General features: G+C 44.3%; 1 protein-coding gene across 3 annotated transcripts in view; it reads right to left on the bottom strand.

Moving 5' to 3' along the window:
• The window catches only part of LOC135400174 (uncharacterized), a 94,731-nt gene that overhangs the window by 3,294 nt on the left and 68,938 nt on the right, over positions 1–22,499 (bottom strand). For 2 of the 3 annotated variants that reach the window (XM_064631912.1, XM_064631914.1), the window contains 10 exons: positions 22,285–22,326; positions 20,363–20,398; positions 12,506–12,535; positions 9,819–9,860; positions 8,738–8,770; positions 6,061–6,096; positions 4,353–4,388; positions 3,591–3,623; positions 1,446–1,487; positions 1,245–1,280 (listed from right to left, as the gene is read on the bottom strand). In XM_064631912.1, coding sequence (XP_064487982.1) covers positions 4,383–4,388; positions 6,061–6,096; positions 8,738–8,770; positions 9,819–9,860; positions 12,506–12,535; positions 20,363–20,398; positions 22,285–22,326 — 225 coding nt within the window. In that variant the 3' untranslated portion in view covers positions 1,245–1,280; positions 1,446–1,487; positions 3,591–3,623; positions 4,353–4,382. The remainder of the gene's footprint in view (positions 1–1,244; positions 1,281–1,445; positions 1,488–3,590; positions 3,624–4,352; positions 4,389–6,060; positions 6,097–8,737; positions 8,771–9,818; positions 9,861–12,505; positions 12,536–20,362; positions 20,399–22,284; positions 22,327–22,499) is intronic. The other variant, XM_064631913.1, reaches the window with a different exon arrangement.

Genomic DNA, 22,499 nt, shown 5'->3' with positions numbered 1-22,499 from the left:
TGTTGCTAGGAGACGAGTGCCCTCTACAGAATAAGACATCATTGCAATTTGTGGGCTTATGATTACGTCACCCGCTCCTTGCGTCATCGAAGCTTGTGGAGGCTGGGCAGATCTTCAAAAATTGGCACAAAATGCACAGCGCTCGCAAACAGGATTGAAATTTCGCGTATAGAATCCTTTAGGCACCTTCTTGTTATGGACTAAATAAAATAAACGCTGTTTTTCGAGTCCGGAGTGGCACTTTAAGGAATAATGATTAGCCTTTTCCAGGACAGCCAGTGTTACCTCCATGAAAGCTAGTCTTAACCTATCTCATCTCTCACTTCGACGCAGTGTTACTGGTCTTTGTCTATTTCACAAAATATTTTATCATAGCGATATCTTCGGACGTTCTTTTATTTCTCGTCCGTCACATATCTCTTCACCGTTGGACCATGAACAGAAGGTTGGAACTCCCTTTTGCACTACTAATACATGCTCTCGGTCATTTCTGCCCACAACTTCTTTCGGATGGAACCCCCTTCCCGGCTCTATTTCATCCATTACTGACCCTTCCTTATTTAAGAAAGTTCTTTGTGATCATCTGAACGCCACGTAGTGGTTGTTTTTGTCTAATTGTTCGTTGTTTGTTTTGTATTATCTGTATCCATCCACTTATATTTGAACTTACTGTTCCGCCCCTCCCCTCTCTAATGCTAATAAGCCCTGAGGGTATCATAAGTAAATAAATAAATAGTGTACAGTTTGCTTCCATGATGCGTGATTGCGATGCTTTCCATTCTTGATGTGTTGTGTCCACATACATGTCGAATACTTGTGTCACAAGTGTTGCAATTTTTACTACGTGCTTACATTTAGCGTATTTTTAATTGTCTTGTTCGAAGTAAGACATATTTTTAAAATAACGACTCCAAGTACCTCATCTAATGGCAAGTAACGTCTTATTCAGCCTTACACATATGCGTCCGTTTTACTTTTTTTGACAGACAGTACAAGACTTCATGTATGCTGTCTATTACAGCTTAGAAAGTAGTTCAAAGAAAAGGGTCCCTTTGCCATGTCGACCTCACCCCTCATCCACGTTGAAATTACGTTGGTCTTTAAACCATTTATAACTGTTGAGGTAAGCAAGATGGATTTAAACTTAGTTGGACATGTTACCTCAAGCACAAATACTTATAATTTCCTTTATATCCGCAAACTGTATTTGCATAATGCTATCCGCTACTGATATCGGGGCTTACCTTCTTTTCGGGTCCAGCGGCTAAGACACCGAGTCGCTGAAAAGGCAGGAATAGGCTCTCATGTTGAGAACTGACTCGACCATTGTCACAACTATGTTCAGAAGTAGTGGAAACCAACTAGCAGGGAGTTTTTTCAACCCAGGAAAAGCAACAACTACTTGGTGAATGACATTCAAATGTTTGCGTTGTTGTCGACATTACCTCACCGATCCCAAAGATGCTGTCACGAAGATTCTGGTCGACCTAGGAACGTAAAAACACAATGCGCAGTAATAAATATCAGAACATACGTTGGCGGCTCACTTCGTCATTAGCTCCCGCCGAGATGTTCCGCACTCTCATTATAATCGTCAAGCGAGATGATTCAAAGCGATTTGGTAAGCCTCATAGAAAGCACAGCAAATAACTTCCAGTATGTTAGAGGCACTTTGAAAAAATGAAATTAACTTCTCAAAGTACAACAGCTATAGTTCTTTTCGACAAAGTATACAACTATACGTGTGTTATTTGAAATGGATGTCTAAACCTCTGGGTGAGGCGTTTCATTGCCGCATGATCAGTTTAGAAGGTTATGGCTGCAGGTAACAGATTCAGAAATACTCTAGAAACAGAACTTGGACAACACAACACACTCAAGACCAAGCAGTAACGTCTGAATTGAGGAGAGAGGGTTTAACAGGGGTGACTTTCAGAACACTTCAAAATATATTCATTAATGTCAATATATATATATTATCAGTATTGTAATATATATTCTAATGCTTGGGAACCACTAGCGGACAAGAGATAAACTGATGTTCTGAGGCTGGAACGACATAGAAGGGACAGACATCTTTCATCGTTGACCACTAGCGGGTTTTGAATCTGGCTACCATTTACCCCGCATGGCGGAGGCGCCAATCCCCGATGAGGCATTTTGAAAAACACATTTTTATAGGTATATTTTTGACAGTATATTTATTAACGTGTATTTTTCAAAGGGGATTTTTGAGCGATTGTGTTTTAGCGCGGATATGTAACCGTATATTTGAGGTGATACATTTTCCACGATTGGTTTTTGACGGGATGGAATGGCAGTGGCTTACCCAGAATTTCGTCCTTGGGGGGGGGGGGGGGGCGTTGGGATCCGCAAGGGATGGTCCTTCATGACAAAATTGACGAAATATTGCGCAAATATTGCGAATATTGCGACGAAATATTGCGCATTTTCACAAAATTTTAGGGGGTCTCCTGCTGATTTTTGGAGAGGGGGCAGTTAGGGGGCGAAGGGGGGTCTGGATAAATCACTGTCGAAGAGTGTACAACCGTGGTTGGTGTAATCACACTCTCAAAAATGGTTGTCTTTTTATACCATTTAGCGGGGTAATGGCTTGTCTCAAACGTTAGCCCACAAATGTGTCAACTTTAATCGCTTTGCCAGAGTTGTACGGTTCAACTCTGGACGTGGGTCCTAACTTTATGGACCTGTGTCAAATTTATACATTTGAAATATACAAATGGATCGTCTGAAGGCATATGACATTTAAGTTGTGGACACTACGACTTCCTCGAAATATGCTCATAGTGTATGTTTTGTTGCTCTTGTCTCCTTTTTTTTACGTTTTAAACAGGATACATGCATACGAAATTCGTTATTTTCTCGCTAATGTCCATCTATATAGCGTAATTTCGCCGTAAAACTTCGACTTACCAGTTGTTACTGATGATAAACAGAAAAATCAAGAAATCTTCTTCACCGGCCGATCACGAGCGCAAATACGCAAACAAAAATTAACCGCGCCTAAAAAATTGCAAACTTCGTACACAAGGTCGTGCAGACATGTCATGAATTAAGGAACACACGCAATTGGCTGAACACAGATTCTATTAATAGGCTGCGACATCCCAAATACTGAGGTCCTATTCGTCTGACAAGCGACTTTGCAAGTGAGGGTTCGGAGATTTCCTCTTCGTAGTAACGGAAAATATGCCGCAACAAGTGACAATATTTCGCATTAAACTACAACCGTGTTTCTCACTGTAGTTTCTACTTAAATTACACCTCAAATACGACGATACCGGCTCTTCCAAAAATTATCGCTGTGTCATGTAAGAGACTGGTGTACCTTGGGTGGTAAATTGGCTCAGTTACCACCCTAAATATGTTGTCGACCGAAAGATGGCGCCACAACCGAGGAAATAAACTGTCTCCCTTTCCGAAAGGAAACACTGCCTCCGGGAAACGTAAGAGGGCGGAGGATACCACTTTTGCAAACATCTCGAAATGAAAGTTGTTGGTTTGAGTCTTGTGTTTGTGTTGTCGTTCTGTTCATACTGTCAGTAGAAGCATCAATCACGAATACTCACCACGAACCCGTAGTGATAAAGGATAGCGCCCACCTACAGATTAGACAGGAACTTCATTAACGTAATGATGCTTCATGTTTGCGCGCAAAATACCGCACCTTCTATGCTAACATTTGCCTGGAGAAAGCCGTAGCATACCAACCACTACGGAAATCAGCACCATTCAAATGAACGACCTATAAACCAGGATCCGCGCGAACCTCTACCAGCTATACAACATCGCAAGCTTAGTTCAACATCGTGCCAGAACTGAGTTTTGCTGTGTCCAAGGTCCACTCTGGGTTCGACAAGCTTACTTTACTTTCTTTCATCATTAAAAGCTTACTTTAGCCATCAGGTGCAGTCATTCCTGCTGGAATGTATTTTGTGATGAAATAAGGATGTCACTGAAAATGTTAGCCAGCTGTAGGATTCGAAGCAACATCTCAGCCTCAGAACATCAATTGCCATCATGTATTTTGTGTCTGTTCGCGATGGTGTCTAGCCCAGCAAATGCAGTCTGACTTCAGTGTCAACTAAAATTTCAGCGTCAGTTTCATGTATCAGTTCTGTTCAGTTACTTCCCTTCAGTTCACGCAGTGAAATCGATGCTTTCGTGGCACCGCGAGAAGACAGGTTGGGACGCATTTTGTTAGAATTATGCTGGGTCGCAGAGTAGCAGAGTTCGGGAAGCACTGACGTACGGGACATATAAGAACAGATCAGCAGACACCTTGACTTGTTCACTTTTAGTTGTACAATTATAAGGTATTCAGCACTCACCTCAAATATCATACCTCCAAGATCCGACTGTCATTCCTAAGGTAGAATGGAAAGTAAAAAGAAAAAAAATTAACAATACGTGGGATGGATTCTTGGATGTAAACGATGGAAACTAACAAGATGGCCATAAACAATTAAGGTACAGAGTAAAAGAATTGTTGCAACCGGCGGACGGCATCTGCGATTACATCTGGCGCAGTAGGTGTTTTGTACGTTTGCTGTCGATATCGAGGTGTTCGAGAACTCGTCTCCACTAAGAATTAATTTATTACTTATAATAAGTAATAAATAATTAAGTAAGTAAGTAATTTTTTTAGACCCGCGGAAATGTGGCAGGTGTAGCTGACATACAGAGCCTATCATGTTGTTTCATAATATTACAAGCCCATTCAATGTTTTATCACTGTACTTTGTTTTTGGGTTCATTTTTGCCATATTTCCAGAGGTCTCTCCGAAAACACTGAAACCCGGAAGAAAATTTTGCTACAACATAAGTTATATCGTTGCAAACATTTTCTTTAAACGTACGGGAGCCGAGCACTCTTTCGGAGCAAAATGACAATAGCGCAAAAGTCCAGGACTGCATCACAGCACCTGTGCACCGTCCGCGTTAATTAACGCCCCTCGTGGCCGTCAAGCAAACTTCACGCAACCGGCACGAGCTCCCGACAGGCCGCACCAAAGAAGCAAGCAAAGGGCTGTGACTTCATGAGGTAACACTGGACCAGTCGGCAGCTTCAGTCAGCTTGAACATACACAAACTATCCAGATCAAGCTTACAATACCTAAAGGGTGACGTACACCTTTTATTCCAACTGGTCCTTATCAAACGCACAGAATATTGACAAATTGCCACTAAGAGTCGTTCTAACAATCGAGCATCGTTCTTTGACGGCAAATTGAATGTCATTCCCAGCACGAATGGGAACGAATTGACATTCGTTCCCAGTCACACAGTGAAACCAAATGGCAATACATGCGAATGATGTTCGACCAGAGAAGGTGAAGAGATGTGATGGTTCGATGGGAGGAAGCACAGTGCCACCTCCGGTGTCGAAGATGAGTTTTACCTTACGAAAACAAATAAAAAATAAATGTATCGGGTGACTCTATCGGAACTGCCCTTATCTTGGGTTGCATTTTCTGTTTCCTTTTAATCTTTCTCCAGGACGCAAGAGGCGATAGTGTGCTCTTCCACCCTCTCCCGTTGGGGGTGAAGGAAAGGCGCGTCTCGGAAGATGCGCAATGAACAAATAAAGAAAAAATGTGTTCCTTCACCAATTTTTTGCGGACGATCTATCGAACGAATTTTTGTTCTGAAAACTGCGCCGGTATCAGGTGACCAAAGGGACCAGATGTTCTCATTGGGACAACTTCGTATAGCTTTTATAGTTAAACCGTTAGTCATTGAAAGTTAATTAAGACCTTCTCTTACGAGTTTGCTAATGCATTTATAAGGAGAGCCCTTCATCATATGCTATATTGCAATTGATTTCGTCTCGGAAAAAGTGAGATATACATTTAAAAGAAAATTGTTTGCATTTAGCTGGGACATCCTGTATACGTATGTAACTGTGAGAGCATAGCACTGGCACAGTGTGAGCGGGCAGATGTGCGCTGGTTCGCCGTGTGGAGAGCACTATGGGCACCACATCAAATAGCTTTCTATGTGCTGCTGGCCAACTTGTGATGTAGGAATGTGTCTTACCTGCTGGTTTGAATGGGAGTAGTATGCCTCTCTTAGCTGTTACGGATGAAAAATTATATAAATCAATGTTATGCTGAAACACGCACGTTCTGTCGCGAGCTCCCTGGACGTATTCTTTCGTTTCTATGTAGAGGAACACCGCCTGCTCTACATTTCACATTAGACACTTTAAGGCCTGTTCCGACATATAGCGATTTCTTACGTAGCCCTAGAAAATAGCCCAATATTTTCCTCCCCATAGTGCTCCAAATCGCTAAAAATTACTGCTTGCAGGAGGTGAGCTCATGTCAACTTTTTCAGCGCTAGTATTAGCGTTGTATTCGTGTTGGCCAATGAGGAGGACCTTCAGCGATGACATCAGGGAGGCTAACGGCCACAGGCCAGGGAGGCCACATTCGTGAGGCCAACAACGGCAAGCCGGTTTACGCCACCACCACTACCATCAGGGAAGTCGTGGAGTTGCTTTGAAAAAGCGTAGTATGATGACGATCATTAACTTTAGAAAGGTACATCTCCCGTGGAATATCCTCCACGCGCGCTGCACAGTTGCGCTACGCCGGGGAAAATCACACCCTCTATAGTCTAGTGGCTAGCGCGGCCGGCGGCATTCAACGCGCTAGGACGTCGTCCGCGCAGAATAGAGCATGTTCTATTTTTCCCCGAAAGCGCTCGCGCAGTCGGAGTCGCGCTGCTGCAGTCACAGTGACTTTGCGCATGCGCAACGGTTGCAGGCCACTGCTGACGCGCGCGCGCGCGCGCTATAAACGCAAATTTCCCGGATCGCTTTGCTTGGCGTGTCTGACTTCGGCTGTCGCTGACTGCGACGCCAAAAACGTTGGACTATATCTGCGCCTTTAGTTGACTTAGCGCGCTCTAACATTAGGGTTTTCCTTTGGACACGCTACACATAAAGGCATCGCCACATTTAACCGCAACGCGGGGTCGCGTGCACTGTACTGACGTCAGCGCCGCCAGCATCCACGCTGAAATACTGGATCACTGAACACAAGCGTCTTCACTCAGGGTCGCCAGATTTTGGCTACTTTGCTACTACTGGCTACCTCCAGACTGTCGTATCATCGAATTTTGAGCAATGGTGACTTGCTACACTCTGGTTACTTGTGTGGATACTTCTTCTGACTACATTTGAGAGTCCTGTGCACCTAAGACGGAGGGGGTAGATTTCGTCGTTCACCACAGAAAGCCAGAGTAGGCAAAATGCAACCATTCCTTCTCCCCTTGACGATCGGCCTTCTCTCAGTCGGCACGGTGTCCTATACAGGTGGCATCATCAGTACACACCGGCTCAGGACTTAAGAAGAGCACGACAGCCTACTTATCTAGCAAGGCGCTGCAAACATCCGGTATAGGGGGGCACGGCTGCTACTGCACGCTGTAGCGTCATACATGAGGAACCAAAATTGTAGAAATGCTCTCAGACACATATCGCTTTTTATGTGCCAAAGTTATCGCATCGCCGAAATTAACGACATGTCCTTTAGTCAACAATGGTCGACCAGTTCAGTTTTTTGTCTCTATTACTTGCGCGGCGTTCCATCTGTGCCGGTTTGGTCGTATCCCTCGTCGTCTGCTAGTTTCACCTATACTGGCTGCTTCACAAAGGGCTTCCGGCTGAATAATTCAGCTTGTTAAGACACCTGTGACATCGTCCATGAACAGAGCAGGGAGGTGATAATTTGCATACTGTGATTAATTAAATGAAAATATAAAATTTTAGATTGTGCAAATTTTACTTCGGACGCTTCCGGAACCTCTGTTTTACCGTCAGGAGCGCAAGCGAATAGTACCCCAAGAAAAGAAAAAAGAAAAGAAACGCGTCGACACGTAGTGATAGTGATTTTGCTATTAATAATTGATTCCGGTTTACATATTTCTTGCGTGGAGCAGTGTGCAAATTCGCCTTTTGGCTCAGCTATGCAGCTGTCAAATCCGTGTTCGTCTGCCTTGTTCACACACCGGGAATAAGGCGGGTATAGCTGATGAATATGTTCCCGACTCCAAATGTCACGCATAATGTACAGTGTCCTCGTCCTCTCTCATTTCATCACAAACAGGGTCACGCATACAGGAAAGAGGACTTATGCCCAGTCCTATAGCTTAAGCTCAAACTAATAGAAAAAACTAAACCTGATACATTGATCCCATCGACACGTATCACATTCATGTATCAAAATCACACAAGTATCAAATTCAACATTATAATGGATCACAGACGTTCATACAACAGCACGAGACATCACAACCTATTTGTCTGTCCCCACAAGGACCAAAACAGGAGATGCAATAACAGCACGGATAGCAGTACTGACGGTGCATAACACTCCGAAAGAGCGTTAACAAACTCTGTAACAGTGCTCAACACTCAACAACAGCAGGTTGTAATGAGTTCCACTTTACGAGAGTTTCAGGAAAAGACCATGACCGATCGTGACTTTGTGACACAAAGGCATGCTCGGTCATTACTACTGCGAAAAAAAAAGAATAAAAACTACAGCAGTTACTGGCACAAAGTTTTTGCCAGTAACTGCAGTAATTTTCCTCTATGTTTTCGGTATCTGTCCTCAGCTTATAAAATAGTAGACAATCCAACACTGAGGCAAAACCTTCGAGTACGACACTGTGCTCATGGCTGAAAACCGAATCGAAACGACTGTACCTTTGGTAGCAGCTTAACCATGGTCCAGTATATCTGAAAGACATGTTGTCGGTAACTATAATCGCGCTGTAAAGTCATCACAAATAGTGGACCATAAGAAGAACAATCGCGTTTTACTATAGCGACAGTCGAAGACCCAAGCGACTCATACCAAAGATTTAAAAAATAAAATAGAAAGGTATGTCTGATGCTTTCTTTTTCATGGTCAGTGTCACCGTACAAAGTATTCCAATTTGATGCAATTCAGACAACTAGTTCTAAATGCACTTTGTTGTCCGCGCTCTGCCGCGATGCATTGTCAGTGATTTCGTGATCCACCGAGTCGAGACTAACCCTCGAATTCGTAGATGTGATATGATCTCTACTTGGCGTGCAGATACTTTGGAAGAGCGCCAGTGCACTTCAGAAACCCTGCTCGGCTTGTAGCGTTCTCACGCAGCGAGCTCGAGTTTACACGCGTGGTGAAAATATAAGGTCAGCGCTCTGGCTACCTTGATCATGACTTGAATAACGCTGGAGTACGGCAGCTCCGGGAAGTCACGTGACGCTCAGAATCTTGTCTTGGCTTAGCTTAGCTTTACGTAAGCTGATTCATCATCAATTTGTGTACACATATTGTAAGTCAACGCTAAGAAATGTCGTTTTTCACACAGCAATGCAAATTTTAGGCGCTAACTTGAGCGGAAATGTCGCTCCCAGTCGTAATTAAAGTTTGCAGGCTACGAAGTAAGCCAACCGCGAGGGTTCATGAAAGACAAAAAAAAAAAAAAAACGTTTTGAGCGATGACAAGTCTTGGCGCAGACTTGCACGAGTCAAGACGCGGCTTCAAGTGAAGTCATATCTACGAACTCGGGGGTAAACATGCTGATGATACTGTTTCCCATATCTCGAGACTCGTGTATCGTCTATATCGCGATCGTGCACCCTTGCGATGTCCGTTAAGGTGGGTAGCTGATGCTTACGTCACCGTGCAGCCGAAACAACCCGTAAACATGCAGTTCGTGTCTGTTTATTATCTAAAAATACGTCTGTTTTGGCAGGACGTTTGAGAGCAAACATCATAATGGCTTGTGTACGTACGTTCTGCCTACTGCTGGGTGCCTGAACAAGGTAGCCGGTCAGCTATAACGGGAAACATGTGGTGTAATCAATGAAGGGTGAGGGAGAGCAAAACACGGGGGGTAAACAGTTAACGGTGACATCATCCATACCAATGGAGGAATTCATAGCATGATTCCAACGTGATATGCAACTTCAAATGAACGCTCGCATCCGGAAACACATTTATGAAACACATGCTACTATGGTCGGCACCGGCTTATGGAGAAATGTTTTGCCCTAAAAGTGCTTAGATATTAAATGAACGAATTTTAAAGATCAGTGCTGCTTCTTCCGCTACAGTGCGCTGAGGTGTCAGATGCGAGCGTCAGACGCCCCCACTGCTGCGGCGGCACTGCAACACCACCTAGATAGAACAACGCCTCTCCATGCTTCCCTCTTCCGCGCCGTGACGTCACGCAATCCCGCCCAACTTCTGCTGCCGCGAGATTTTACATTGCTGGACTCTAAAAATAGAACTTTACCGCATAGCACGTTCTGCGCCAACCATTGCCACGAATGATAGGGTTACCCCTTTGAATTCGATGAGAAATGGGGGCGTACGCTTTTTTGTGGCAATTTTCCTGTATCCAAATCGACATAAAAAGGCGTACGCCTCCCTCTCTACTCCAACGAGAAGCGATAACCGTATCATTCCTGGCAATGGTTGGCGCAGAGCGTGCTATGTGGTGAAGTTCAGTTTTTAGAGTGTATACTCTAAAAGCAGAACTTCACGGCATTGTAACGGGATGCGATACTTCCTTCCGCGCTTCACCAACTCCCCACCCATCATCCTGAAATAAAGTTGTTGTTGTTGTGCCAGACCAATTGTGACACGAGTCTGAAACGGAGAAATTTTAAGCTTCCTGAAGCCTGAAGAACACAAGCAATCATAAAAGTGCCAACTGTGTCAAACCACCTTTACATTATACTTGCGAGCTATCTCCATCAAGTAGTGTTACTACCCATGCACATAACGAATAACTACTTGTTGTTCCATCCTCAAAATATCAGTTCTCTAATGAATAACTACTTCTCTGCTATTTTTCTCCCTTTCCCTTGTGCGCATTCTTCAGCATTCTGTGGCAAGCAGGATGTCTTCCAATCTGAGCGGCAAAACTATTATTAGTTTCATGAGGACTGGACAGGACTGGTTAGGGCTGACTTCACGTCGTCTGTTGCAATCTATATTCTGATTGTCTTAGAGATGCTAGAGTAGAAGGGCATGAGTAGTTTCTGGCATCTCCGTTGGTAAGTCCAGCAAAGATGCTCGCCTTTTCTGAAGTGAACATTTTTTTCACTACGTAGACGACATTCTAGTAATCAGACCAGAGATAGACAGCAGCTGTTCGGATCAAGTGGCTACTTTCTATGAGCGAGCAGCCCCGGGACTTAGTTTCACAATAGAAAACATAACCAATGACAAATTCCGAATCTTGGACTTGGGATTAATCAGAAAAGGCCAGAATCTACGCTGGAGGCACCGACAGAGGGGCCGGAAACCTAACATGCTATTCTACTCTAACATATCTAAGACCATCAAAATAGGGATTGCAAGAAACGCCGTGAAATCAGTTTTAACCAAATGTTCTCCTCATGCGACTAATAATAGTGTTGCCGCTCAGGTCGGAAGACTAGTAAACGCTGAGCACAATGAAGATTTTCTGGTCAATGTTTGCCACAGAGTCCGGAAAAATGCGCACAAGGCAAATGGGGGAAAACAAAGAGTGGAAGACGAGAAGAGGAGATATACGACGTCGTTGCTGTCCACAGCGACACCATGTACCCACGTGGTCCCAGGAGTGTGCGCTCCCGATCGTCCACAATTGACCGAGAGGCCTGGACGTTGTTGACGTAAGCTCGCTTGGAAGGGATGTGTCTGTCGGTCACGCCCCTATTTTTGCGTGGTAAGTGCGACGCCGGTGCACTGAATACGGTTAAAAGTCGATGTGTGTATTATATGAGGGATCATGAGAAACGTTTCATCGGCGTGACATCTCTTCAAGTTTCAAGAACAGTGGTATTCTGATCGCTTTCCAAGGTGATGCACTTCATTTTGTTTAGTTTTGTGTGCTTGGATATCAGCCAAGGCAACACCAATAAATAATACAAAGCACAAATAAACACCCACTTTTCTAGTTTCCATTTCATTTTGCCTCCAGAAGTTCAATGAAATTGGGATAGCGTGCTAGAGCTTCCTACTCGACCGATTCGCGAGCTGCATGGGTTGTCATGCAAGCCTGACAAAATTGACAAATATATAGGCTCTCGTCAGCTGCTCCCCCATTCATTAAAATGCTACTGTGACAACAACTGAGTTCCTTATCTGAAATTCCTGTTGAACTGAAGCGTGATAACCTCCCAGTCACAAATGTATGTGCAGCAACGGGTTCCGCAGGTAAAAGTATACGGAATATGCTAATGATATAAACGTATTGCAATGTGTCCCTGATCGTACTGAGTGCTGGAGGTATATTCTTCTTGTTCTGTGCGTTACAATTGTCAGTTGGAAGTTACGGTACTGATAGAGCACAACTATATTACTCTAGCTCTGTCCGATAGGTTATTTCTTTTCTGCCACACAGTGCGCATCTCGCAAACTTAGAAAGTGGCTAGTTTTCCGTGTCGTCTCATCTCAACTACGGCTACCGGACTACAAGTTGTCTTACCTCAGCCAGAGCTGCCTGGTATGTGTAGTCCTGAAAAACAACAGGAAAAATAAACACGTCAGACGGTATACGAACCCTCGTGAGACTCATTTTCCCTCCCGCGGGCATCTTTTATGAGCAGTTCCTTTATTTGTTTTTTTTTACGTATCTGTTGTTCATTGACCGTTCATGTTTAGGGTACTCAGCACTGCTAACGCCGAAAAGAATGTCCCTTGGCAACCATCACAACAAAATTGTTCTCTCTCGTGATACGTCATACGTACTGGTCATACACCGTTTCTTGTCAAATTCAATTTGCATAAAGTGTCACTGAAAGACTGAAATAATTGCAGTCGTCGAAAAACCCATACAGTGGCGAGAGTCGAACCCCACACCTCTCGATTGCTGGTCCCGAATGGTTGATAACCATTACGCTACGTGGAAAACAACTTCCCTACCAAGGGAGATATGACAAAAACACACACACACACACACACAAAAACAGACTAAGGCGACGACGAAAAACTACACAGCTACTATACTATACAGCTAGAGCTTATTTGCAGAAGGATACAACTTCTAAAGAGTCCTCAAGAAGGTTAAGGCGGAGGGGATGATAGTCTCATCAAAGGGCCGAAGGTCGTGCCGACCGCTTACTGACACAGTTCCTACACGGACGGATTGAGAAGACTTCTCTCAAAAGCCGCCTGGTGTGATCATTACCAACAGCCTTTACAACAGTATCTTGCCACGTAGGAACACGAGCCGTTACAACATAACGATGCTTTGCAGTATCAGAGGGATGAACGATATACTTTTTCAACGCATGTTCCTTGAAACGATCGTTTACGCACCTCTTCGTTTGACCTGTGTAACAGAAGCCGCATGCTTGCAAAATTTCATAGATGACATTTCACTGACATTGGACATAGGTCTTATGGTTTTTATAGGTTGCTTGAGTCTTTTCAGAGGGTGTAACATAATCTAAGCGAAAATAATTTTTAAGAACAACAGTAACATTGAACATACGTGTTACAGACAGTAAAGTGACCATCTCCATATTCGCATCGCCCCTGACGGCACAGTGTCGAACGTCGTATCTTTCGTCCCAATAGACGACCTGAGCCCCTACGTGATCGATTACGTTTTGCCGCCATGCCAAGGTGGTGGTGGTGGTGATGGTGAAAGCGCTCGCCGTTGTCGGCCTCACAGAGGTGGGCAACGTCACGACTGACTCCCTGGGGAATGTGCGTCCTCGGCCGACTTCTAAGGGAACTGTGCCGACATATATCTGAAAGCGTCTGAGGAAAACCCAGGAAAAACCCCAGACAGCACAGCCGGCACCTGGATTGCTGGTGGCTCTAGCATGCTGGTGGCACCAGAGCCGTATATTAAAAGGGAGTCTGGCCATTAATGGGGCATGCCTATACTTGAAGCTCCACCCACTTTTTCAGCTTTCCGACCAATGAAGTCTTGAAATATGGGGCGCTATCAACAAACCTATTCTCACTATTTGTCCTCGTATCCAACACGGGCGGCGCCATTTTGGGTGGCAAGTGGATTGGATGAGATTGAAATGGGTACCTCTCGCAATCTGCGAAACTAGTGGATTTCGGGTGCAAATTTGATGACCGCCAGCTAGGGAGCATAAGGCAAGTCTGGAATTGTTGTCTGCTTCCATCGTTGTACCAATGCCGGCAGAACCACCTACTGGGACACATTCTGTTGCCGGTATGATTTTTAAACAAATCTACATGAATAGTTGGAATATAAAAGGCAAGAATATTTATATCCATGAAATTCAGCAATTAAATATGAGATTGTACAGCACACTGCCGTTTTTGTTATGATCTCGTTGTGGTTGCCGTGTTCACTAGGCCTAACACCGACCGACAAAACGTATCATTTTCAGTTAGATGTCGATGGATGACCATAAGTTGAAACTGCTTTCCAAGAAACGTATATGAGGATGTACATTTGCAGCGTAAAATCAGAGTAGACTGTGAAAATTTTTTGTCACGAAATCCCCGCTTCACTGTGTTTGATTTCGTCGCCATTTTGGGTGGCAGTTAGGTGTCATGGCGACCCCTTGGTAAACAGCAAACCAATCATAGGACCGAAAGAGTGATTGACAGGTCAAGCCCCTTTTTGTGACTCCTCCCAATGGCCGGACTCTCTTTTAATATAGGGCTCTGTGTGGCACTATAAGCTTGATCAGCCTATCAACCGACGCATTTTTCCCGCTTCTTGACCACCACAGCAAAATGTAACCTCGAACCGGTCTCGTCGTGACATCACGTGTTTGTGAACAGAGGTTCGTCTATAACCATGGGGACGCTTTTCGGACTGGCGTGTTCCGTGGGAAATTAGCAAGAGACCGTTGTAAAAAGAATGCGGAAAAAGTGAAAACGTATTCTACTCATTGCGAGTACAAAGCGTCGACAGGACACGGCCTGAAACGTCCGCGTAACCTTGAAACCGATTATGTCCCCCAGCGAACATGGCAGTCGCCCGCAAGTGGCTACACATACGCTTACACGGGAAAGGTCCATTGTCTGAGTCAATATGAAAATAAGGTACTACAACAAGAGGTCTAGAAGAAGATGAATACGTGGCAGAAATGTGTCTCCTTGTATCTACAAAATCACTTAGGAGAGTTAAAAGTCAGTGATGTATTAGCAATTCGAAACTCTACCCCGATCATAGAATTTTTGTCTGAAGGATGTGAAGATATGCCGTTCATCGTGTGAGTCGATGTTGGTGATTTAGATTACTCGATGCCTCATAAGGCACTGTTTGAGGCGGTGAGGGAGCGCGTACAACTAAATGACAAGGTCAAGTTGCAGAACCTGCATGGTGTATCTGTAGAGAACTCCTTAGACATTTTGCAGATATATTTAATCCCTACTTACACCAGAGACGACGAAGGCATGTTTGTTCAAACAAGAGGAATATGCAGAGGGTCGTGCATGGCACCTATTCTGAGCGGTATCTTTCTACCATCTGTAGACCGTCAACTGTGCACCGCTTTGGTGCCCCTTGGTGATGTCCACGCGCTTAGATTCGTTGATGCTTATCTGGTGCGTTGCAGAAATTGTTCCAGTCCTCTTCCACTGGAAGGCAAACATATTCTTCAAATGTCTCACAACCATGCGTGTGTGGGGTCTCACCTTTACGAGTGAGGCCTCGGAGGGCGTATGTTTGCAGTACTCCCGACTACACCTAGAATACCAGCACGTGTGTTGGCAGTATGAGCCCCGAAATAAAAATTGTTGTTCCCTTACCTAACAACCCATTCCAAAAATTCGCTCCAAAAGCAGGCGGTGTTACGCTCTTGGGTGTACAAACACGTAGGACGCTAGCTGGAAACAGCATTCCACGAACCGATCTCAGACTTCACCGTGACCTACAGTCCCCATCACTTCCATCACTCCCCATCACTCCCTGACGCCAAGGTCTCTCTGGCACCCCCTGATTGGCCACGTCCCCGCCAAAGGGCGCTCTCTGATTGGCGTTCTCCAAGTGACGCCTACAGAGAGGGAATTACGGAATGCTCTCAACATGCGTCATCTGCTGTTGCCATGCGTAAGATTCAATTCCAGAGAAACAACTCCACTAACTCGCCCCGGATTTTTGGCGTGATTATCAATGGTGAACGTGGAGTAAAATGGGACTGTAGTTTTGCAATCGACCTTGGCGGATGCGGTAGTCCCCCTTTAAGCATGATACCATGTCAGCAATGCACAAATGACATGAACATTCGCGCTATAGCAGTCACGGATTAGAACGGATTAGAGTCTCCGTGAAACGTACTTCTGAGATAACCTCCGGGGACCGTTTTGCTGAACGACCTTTTTCCTAGTGACGTAATCCCCGGAGGCATTTTTCCGGGGACCTTTCCTAAACATAAAAGATTTTTACTATTATGTGAAAGATTCCATGCTTCTGGGCGGGGTGAGGATCTATTTGGTAGATCACATCACTGGTTTCCAATCGTCAGCGGGCATCTCTGTTACCGGCTTTTTGCCCATACTTGTGCAGTATCTAAAATCAACAGCTATAAACATTAACGGTCAGTTGTTCACTCAAAGGGGGTGAAGCTGATGTAAACCATTCAAAATAAAACGCTGAAAAATAAATCTTTTAAAAATCCAACTACTAAAATAAACTTTTAAAGATAAATTGTGTCAATACCAATGTGGCCAAAATAAATTCTGAAAAATAAACTACGCAAAATCAACGCGTCGAAATAAATCTTTCAAAATGCATCCTCTCTTATTGGGCAGCCGAAGCTTTCTACGTCCACATGAGAAAATAGTACGCTCTTCACTCTCGGAATGACCATTTATCTGAGAACGACAATTTCGCTCTACTGGAAGCGGACTGTGCGCACACTCTCCTTGACCTCGTACTTCGTATAGTTCTACTACTACTACAGTATTTGTATTCTTCTATGAAGGAGAACAGTAACGAAGGGGACGGATTCGAAGCGTCAGCTAGCGTGAACTCACGAGTAGTCGTCCATGCATCCACCACTTCCACGTGCCGTGACTACTTATGCAGCATATCCCTGAGTGTGGGGAGAAAGGGGGAAAGAATCCTTTTATGCCATGAGGCCTTCCAGCGTATATAGGAATGGCATTGTACCACGAGCTCAACTCTTATTCGTGTATTGATACGCGTCGTCGTTTCACTCTCAAGCTGGATATTTCGATTTCCTTAACTATTATTGGAAGAAACATAGTTAATTATGGAACAGATGTGAATATAGAACGTCAATATTGTGGATTTCGTTTAACACAATATCCTGTTGCCCACGGAGAAACCTACTGCAGACTTCCCCGCTATGCCTAACTACGATTTATTTTGACGGTGTGGATTTTACGAGCGTGGATTCTTAAAAGGCTTATTTCAGCAGATGGATTTTGACGGGTGGTATCTTCAGCGTGTATTTTTTTACGTTTTATTTTTAAGTGTTTATTTCAGCATACACCCATTCAAAAGACGGGTGTTTGCACTTGATCCGCCATAGCTCCGGTCATTACTGAAATCTACCTGAACACTGATTGTGTCTTTTTGTCGTTTGATGAAGATGTTGTGAGTAAAAATGAGCGCCGCTGTCAGTATACCCGCGGATATCCGCGCAATTTTGTTCTTCGCGGGTAGACATTTCCGTGTCATCTCCGGTTGCGAGTAAGGCGCGGGTCTATCCCCGCACTATCTCCGAGGTTTACGCATGTTTACCCGCAATACCAGCAGGCACAAAGCCATCCCTTCTGCTTTCTGTGCACGACCCGAGTCATTGCGAATATTTGGCACAATGTGCTTTCCAAGTCCGATACCAGGACCTTCCGTGGTGTGACAACTTTCTCATTCACTGGCACCGCGTTTTATGCTTACTCTTTGACTATGTTTGTACGGCTAGTACGCTTGGCGTTAGTAAGCTGGCAGCCATGTCAGCACTCGCAACAGCGTCTAGCGCCTTGGAAAAGTGGCTCGTAACTGAGAGTATCCCCAGCATTAATAAATCATTTCGTGCTGTGACGATCATGCATGTGGAAAAACTGAAAATTGCGTACGCATAGAGCTGCGGGCACGCGGGTACGCACCGGGATGTGCGGGTGCAGATTGCACCAGTAACATTGCTGCGGGTGCGGGCCGTGCGCCCGCGGGTACGAACTTTCATACCCGCACCCATCTCTGGTTATGAGTGAGCGTAAAAGGGTTATCATGTATTCCTCACCGGAACTTGTCTTTGCTGTCGAGCATCCAGAAAATGGGGTTTGCAATTTCTTGGTCTTAAACTTCTGTTTACGGTGGGGTTATGGAAAAGTTACGGTGCTTCTGCGGGTGCTATGTAATGGTATCTATGGTCGACTCCTAAATGTATTTAAAGAAAAGTCATGTACGCACTCTCTTCAATCATACGTCAGCTTCGCCGTCTTGTTGAAGCTGAAGCCACCCAGAGTTTTTGTTGTCACGTTGGGAAATTGTGTGCTTCCTCACGCCCCCTCATTGACTGGTTCTGCTGGTACTTGTGTTGTAGTGCCTTATTTTCATATTGTATCACACAATTTGCTGTCTGTAGCACGTAAGTACAACGCTACTGTTGTTTTTAAGAATGATTTTTGGATAGACTACCTTACCATTTCGGTTAGACTACATTTGAAAACACTGAGGCAACCTATAAAAACCGTAAGACGTTCTATGTCGAATGCCAGTCAAATGTAATCTATGAAATTCCGCTAGCATACGACCTCTCTTACATTTACATATAGGTCAAACCAAGAGGTTCCTATACGATGGTTTAAAAGAACGTGCGTTGAAAGCAGAAACAACGTATTTCAGTATATGCTCCGGCCATTTCGGCAACAGAGGCTATTGTAAATGTTCTGGTTTCCTTTCTAATCAGCGTACGCGGTGGAGGGGGCAAAAAGAGAGACTGCTCTTATTTTTACGGCGAGAGCACCCTAAACACCTTGATCCTATGTTTGGTAAGTATGTACTTTCCATTCATATCACCGTGGCATCGTCACTTCGGATGTATTAGGTAAAAGTAAGTGCACATTATATTTTTAACAGTCAGAACAACGTACGGTTCATAAACGTCCCACATTTGTCCCAGTATCTCGAAGTGACATTGCAGGAATATACCTGCGACGTTCAAACAATGTCCATATCCTGGTCTCCTATAGATGTCACATGAATATCTATGGGATATTCAGGCTGATCCCACCACGGAAATCCTTTTGTCCAAGAGAGGATATCCTGCAGACGTTTGTCAGGACATCTGATGTTTGTTGGGACATAGATCGAACTTCTGTAATTTTAAAGCGTCTTGTATGTCGTAAAGGCTGTTTTTCTATGTGGCAAGATATTGTTGTAAGGGTTGTTGATAATGACCAGACTAGGCGGCTTTTGTGAGAAACCACCTGAATCCGCTCGTGCGAGAACTGTGTCAGTAAGCAATAGCTGACCTACTATCCCCTCCGCCTTAACCTTGTCGCAGACTCTCTAGAGGTCCTTTCGTCATGTATTCTAGTCACCAGCTCGCTTCGTTCCTAAGTCATTCTTACCAAGGGACCTCATTCAAGAAACAGGACATGCACATACTATATTCACATCTTCTCCTGTACTGGTTTCTTATATATCCATAATCATACATATACGGCAAAGGACGAGGTAGGAGCATCTCGTCGACATGGTGTAAAGTAACTATTATGTGGTAACAACACAGACGTGTCGCCTCACACATAAGTGTGATGTGATATGAGTGCAAGCTCCCATTTGTCTTTTGGCTGTCATCACTTTGCTTTTTTGCACCGTCGTTTATAATGTGAATTGAAACATTTAATGCAATGGCAGGCTCACACAGCAGCTGCAGTATAGGAGAGTAGACCTCCCGAATAGGCTGGACTCGAAAGCAGCTCTTCCTCGACATGGCCTTCCGTTTATTTTCTGTGGGTCATTATTAGAAAAATTCAAACCAACCCACTGATCGAGCATCGCGGACTGGTGCTCGACCATTCTCAATTGCATTTCCTTCTCTGTGTAATTAAGAGTATCTTACAGGATATGGCTCAGACGGGTTCTGGAACAGCAGTCACCACAAATTCTTATATCGTTATGCTCACTTATGTTCCCACTCATTACCATTTAAATAATGTTGTTTTTGGGACAACTAACCAGGCAACCAACCGACCATGTGGAACACTTTGTTGCGAGAGATACCCACAAGAAACGAATGTAACGTTATGAAGAGGTTCATATTGCTTTTCAAGCGGTTTCTGGCCCTCCTTCGCGATATGTTGCAGGTCACGTCTGTAGAAATGCCAAGGGCCTCGTTTTCGGTAAGGTCAGGAACTTCCTACTGCTTACCTTTTCCGCTACGCTCCTGATAACACCATTGAGCATCTTGAAAAAATAAAGTAAGAGCTATGTTAGTGTGCTAAGTTTGAAAGGGGTGGACTCCAGAGTGATTTCCGAAGCACAGTCTAATACCCTAGGCAGACGGCAAACCTAAGTCCTTTAGCGGAGGCCGTTACTTCACCTGTAGTCCAATCATCATTTGGAATGACATCGTTCTCTGCCCTGATTTGTTGAAAATGGGAGGCGTACACCTTTTTTTATTACAATTATGGTGTTCATAATTGCCACAAAAAAGGAGTACGCCTCCTCTTTTCAACAAATCAGGGCGCAGAACGATGTCATTCGAAATCATGATTGGACTACAGGTGAAGTAACGGCCGCTCCGCTAACGGACTTAGGTTTGCTGTCTGACTAGGGCATACATTTTCTCGGAGATAAGCACGACGCGAAATTGGAGACCGCCTTTTGCTCCAGCAGCCCACATTCATGCTTATATTCCCCCCTTGCGCCTCTTTGGCCCGATATCATTTCGGTCCTAGTCGAATTTCGTGATTATATCTGGCGTGAAAGAACCATATCTGTGTTTAGGAATATCACTGGTTCTGGATTTCAGAGGGCGACGCGCACCGCAGGCTTGCTGACGAGCCTCGAATTCAAACATCTGTCTGTGTGTCTGTGTCGTCCCTAACTGTGGTCTGCTTCGGCCATTTCACATTGTTTACCGGTGAGCCTCATGGTATTGTTGCATTCTACGTACAGAGTGTTTTCGTTGAAGCGTTACAAATTTTCTAATAAAAAACGATTAGAGTAGCACAGGATCATCGTTTTTGCACGTAAGTGCACAGCGAATTTCAGAAATGGATGTCTCAACGTACGTGCTGGTTTCAGGATGTCGAAAAATATAATAGCTTTCAGCGTGGATTGTCTTCCATTCTGCTGCCTCGTTTTCGCCCATAGTTACTGAGGTAAATGAATTGTAAGTAATTATTTATCTAGTAGTTACACTCTGTTCGAGAGGAGGATGTCCGCCTCGCCGTACAACTGAAATGCAGAAACAGCATTTATGCTCCTCTCATAGCTTTTTGTTTAAAAAAGTATGTTGCGAATTAAGAAACCCGTATACAGGGTCTCCCAGAAAGCGTGTTAATAAATTATAATGAGGAGACTACGCCACCTAGAATCACTAGGTCAACGACATTTGTTCTTACAGTATTATTGCCAGCGCCCGATGTGAATATAATCTAACTTAAATATACGTCAGTTTTTATGAACTGGACTCGGAAATTTGCTAAGGTTGCTTTCTTCCCCATCGATATGTAGCGCGTGCCGAATTTAGTCAAGTTCACGGTAATTGGCACGGATATTGAGGAATAGCCGAACATACTTGCGTTACGGAGCGCCCTATAGCCTAGCGTTCGACCACTGTTAGGGCGCCCTCGCTCTGAGTCCGACGAAAGGAGTTTGGTAAATCCAGCCACCAATATAGTGGCGTTCTCAGCCCGGTTCGAATGGCAACCTTACGATCAGAAAGCGGGAGTGTTGCCGGCGAATGCCAGTTTGACGCATTCCATATCTTCCGGGTTCTTTTTTTTTTCTATAATCAAACTCAAACACAAGCCAATTTGACGCATGTCAATTCAAAAGCATGTTCCGACGAAGCCGATATACTGCAGGTTCAGTTCACAGAACCAATTTTCTACATGTACCCAATCTAACATGCGTCAAGTTACCACTTAACGTATAATTGATAGCAACGGCGTGATACATGAGGATTTAACGCATTTAAAACTATTTACAGTTCGAAGTGACCATATGCCCTGGTGATGATTATGATTGAAACAATGAATTCAGAATCAGGTTCGAAGTAGTATCCTTCATAGATTTCGCACAAGTTCCCGTCTACGTGGATGCTACGTGTAACCGTATCTTACCTCCAAGCTATAGTTTCCAAAGTCCCTCCATGTTGGCAAGTCCTGTGTGGGCAAATCATTTCAAAGATGAGGATTCAACGTTATGAATGGCAAGTCAGGATAAATAGCATTGAAAGGGAAACAAGACCCGCTAGACAAAGAATAAACTTACTGGCAAAACGCATTGGCAACTGAACCACACTGTTAACACAGAGCTACACCATATAACACGCTCC

The sequence above is a fragment of the Ornithodoros turicata genome, chromosome 7 (genome assembly GCF_037126465.1).
Source record: "Ornithodoros turicata isolate Travis chromosome 7, ASM3712646v1, whole genome shotgun sequence".
In the NCBI taxonomy this organism is placed as follows: Eukaryota; Metazoa; Arthropoda; class Arachnida; order Ixodida; family Argasidae; genus Ornithodoros; species Ornithodoros turicata.
Note: the sequence above shows the minus strand (reverse complement) of the source record. Positions and strands in the feature narration are given on the sequence as shown.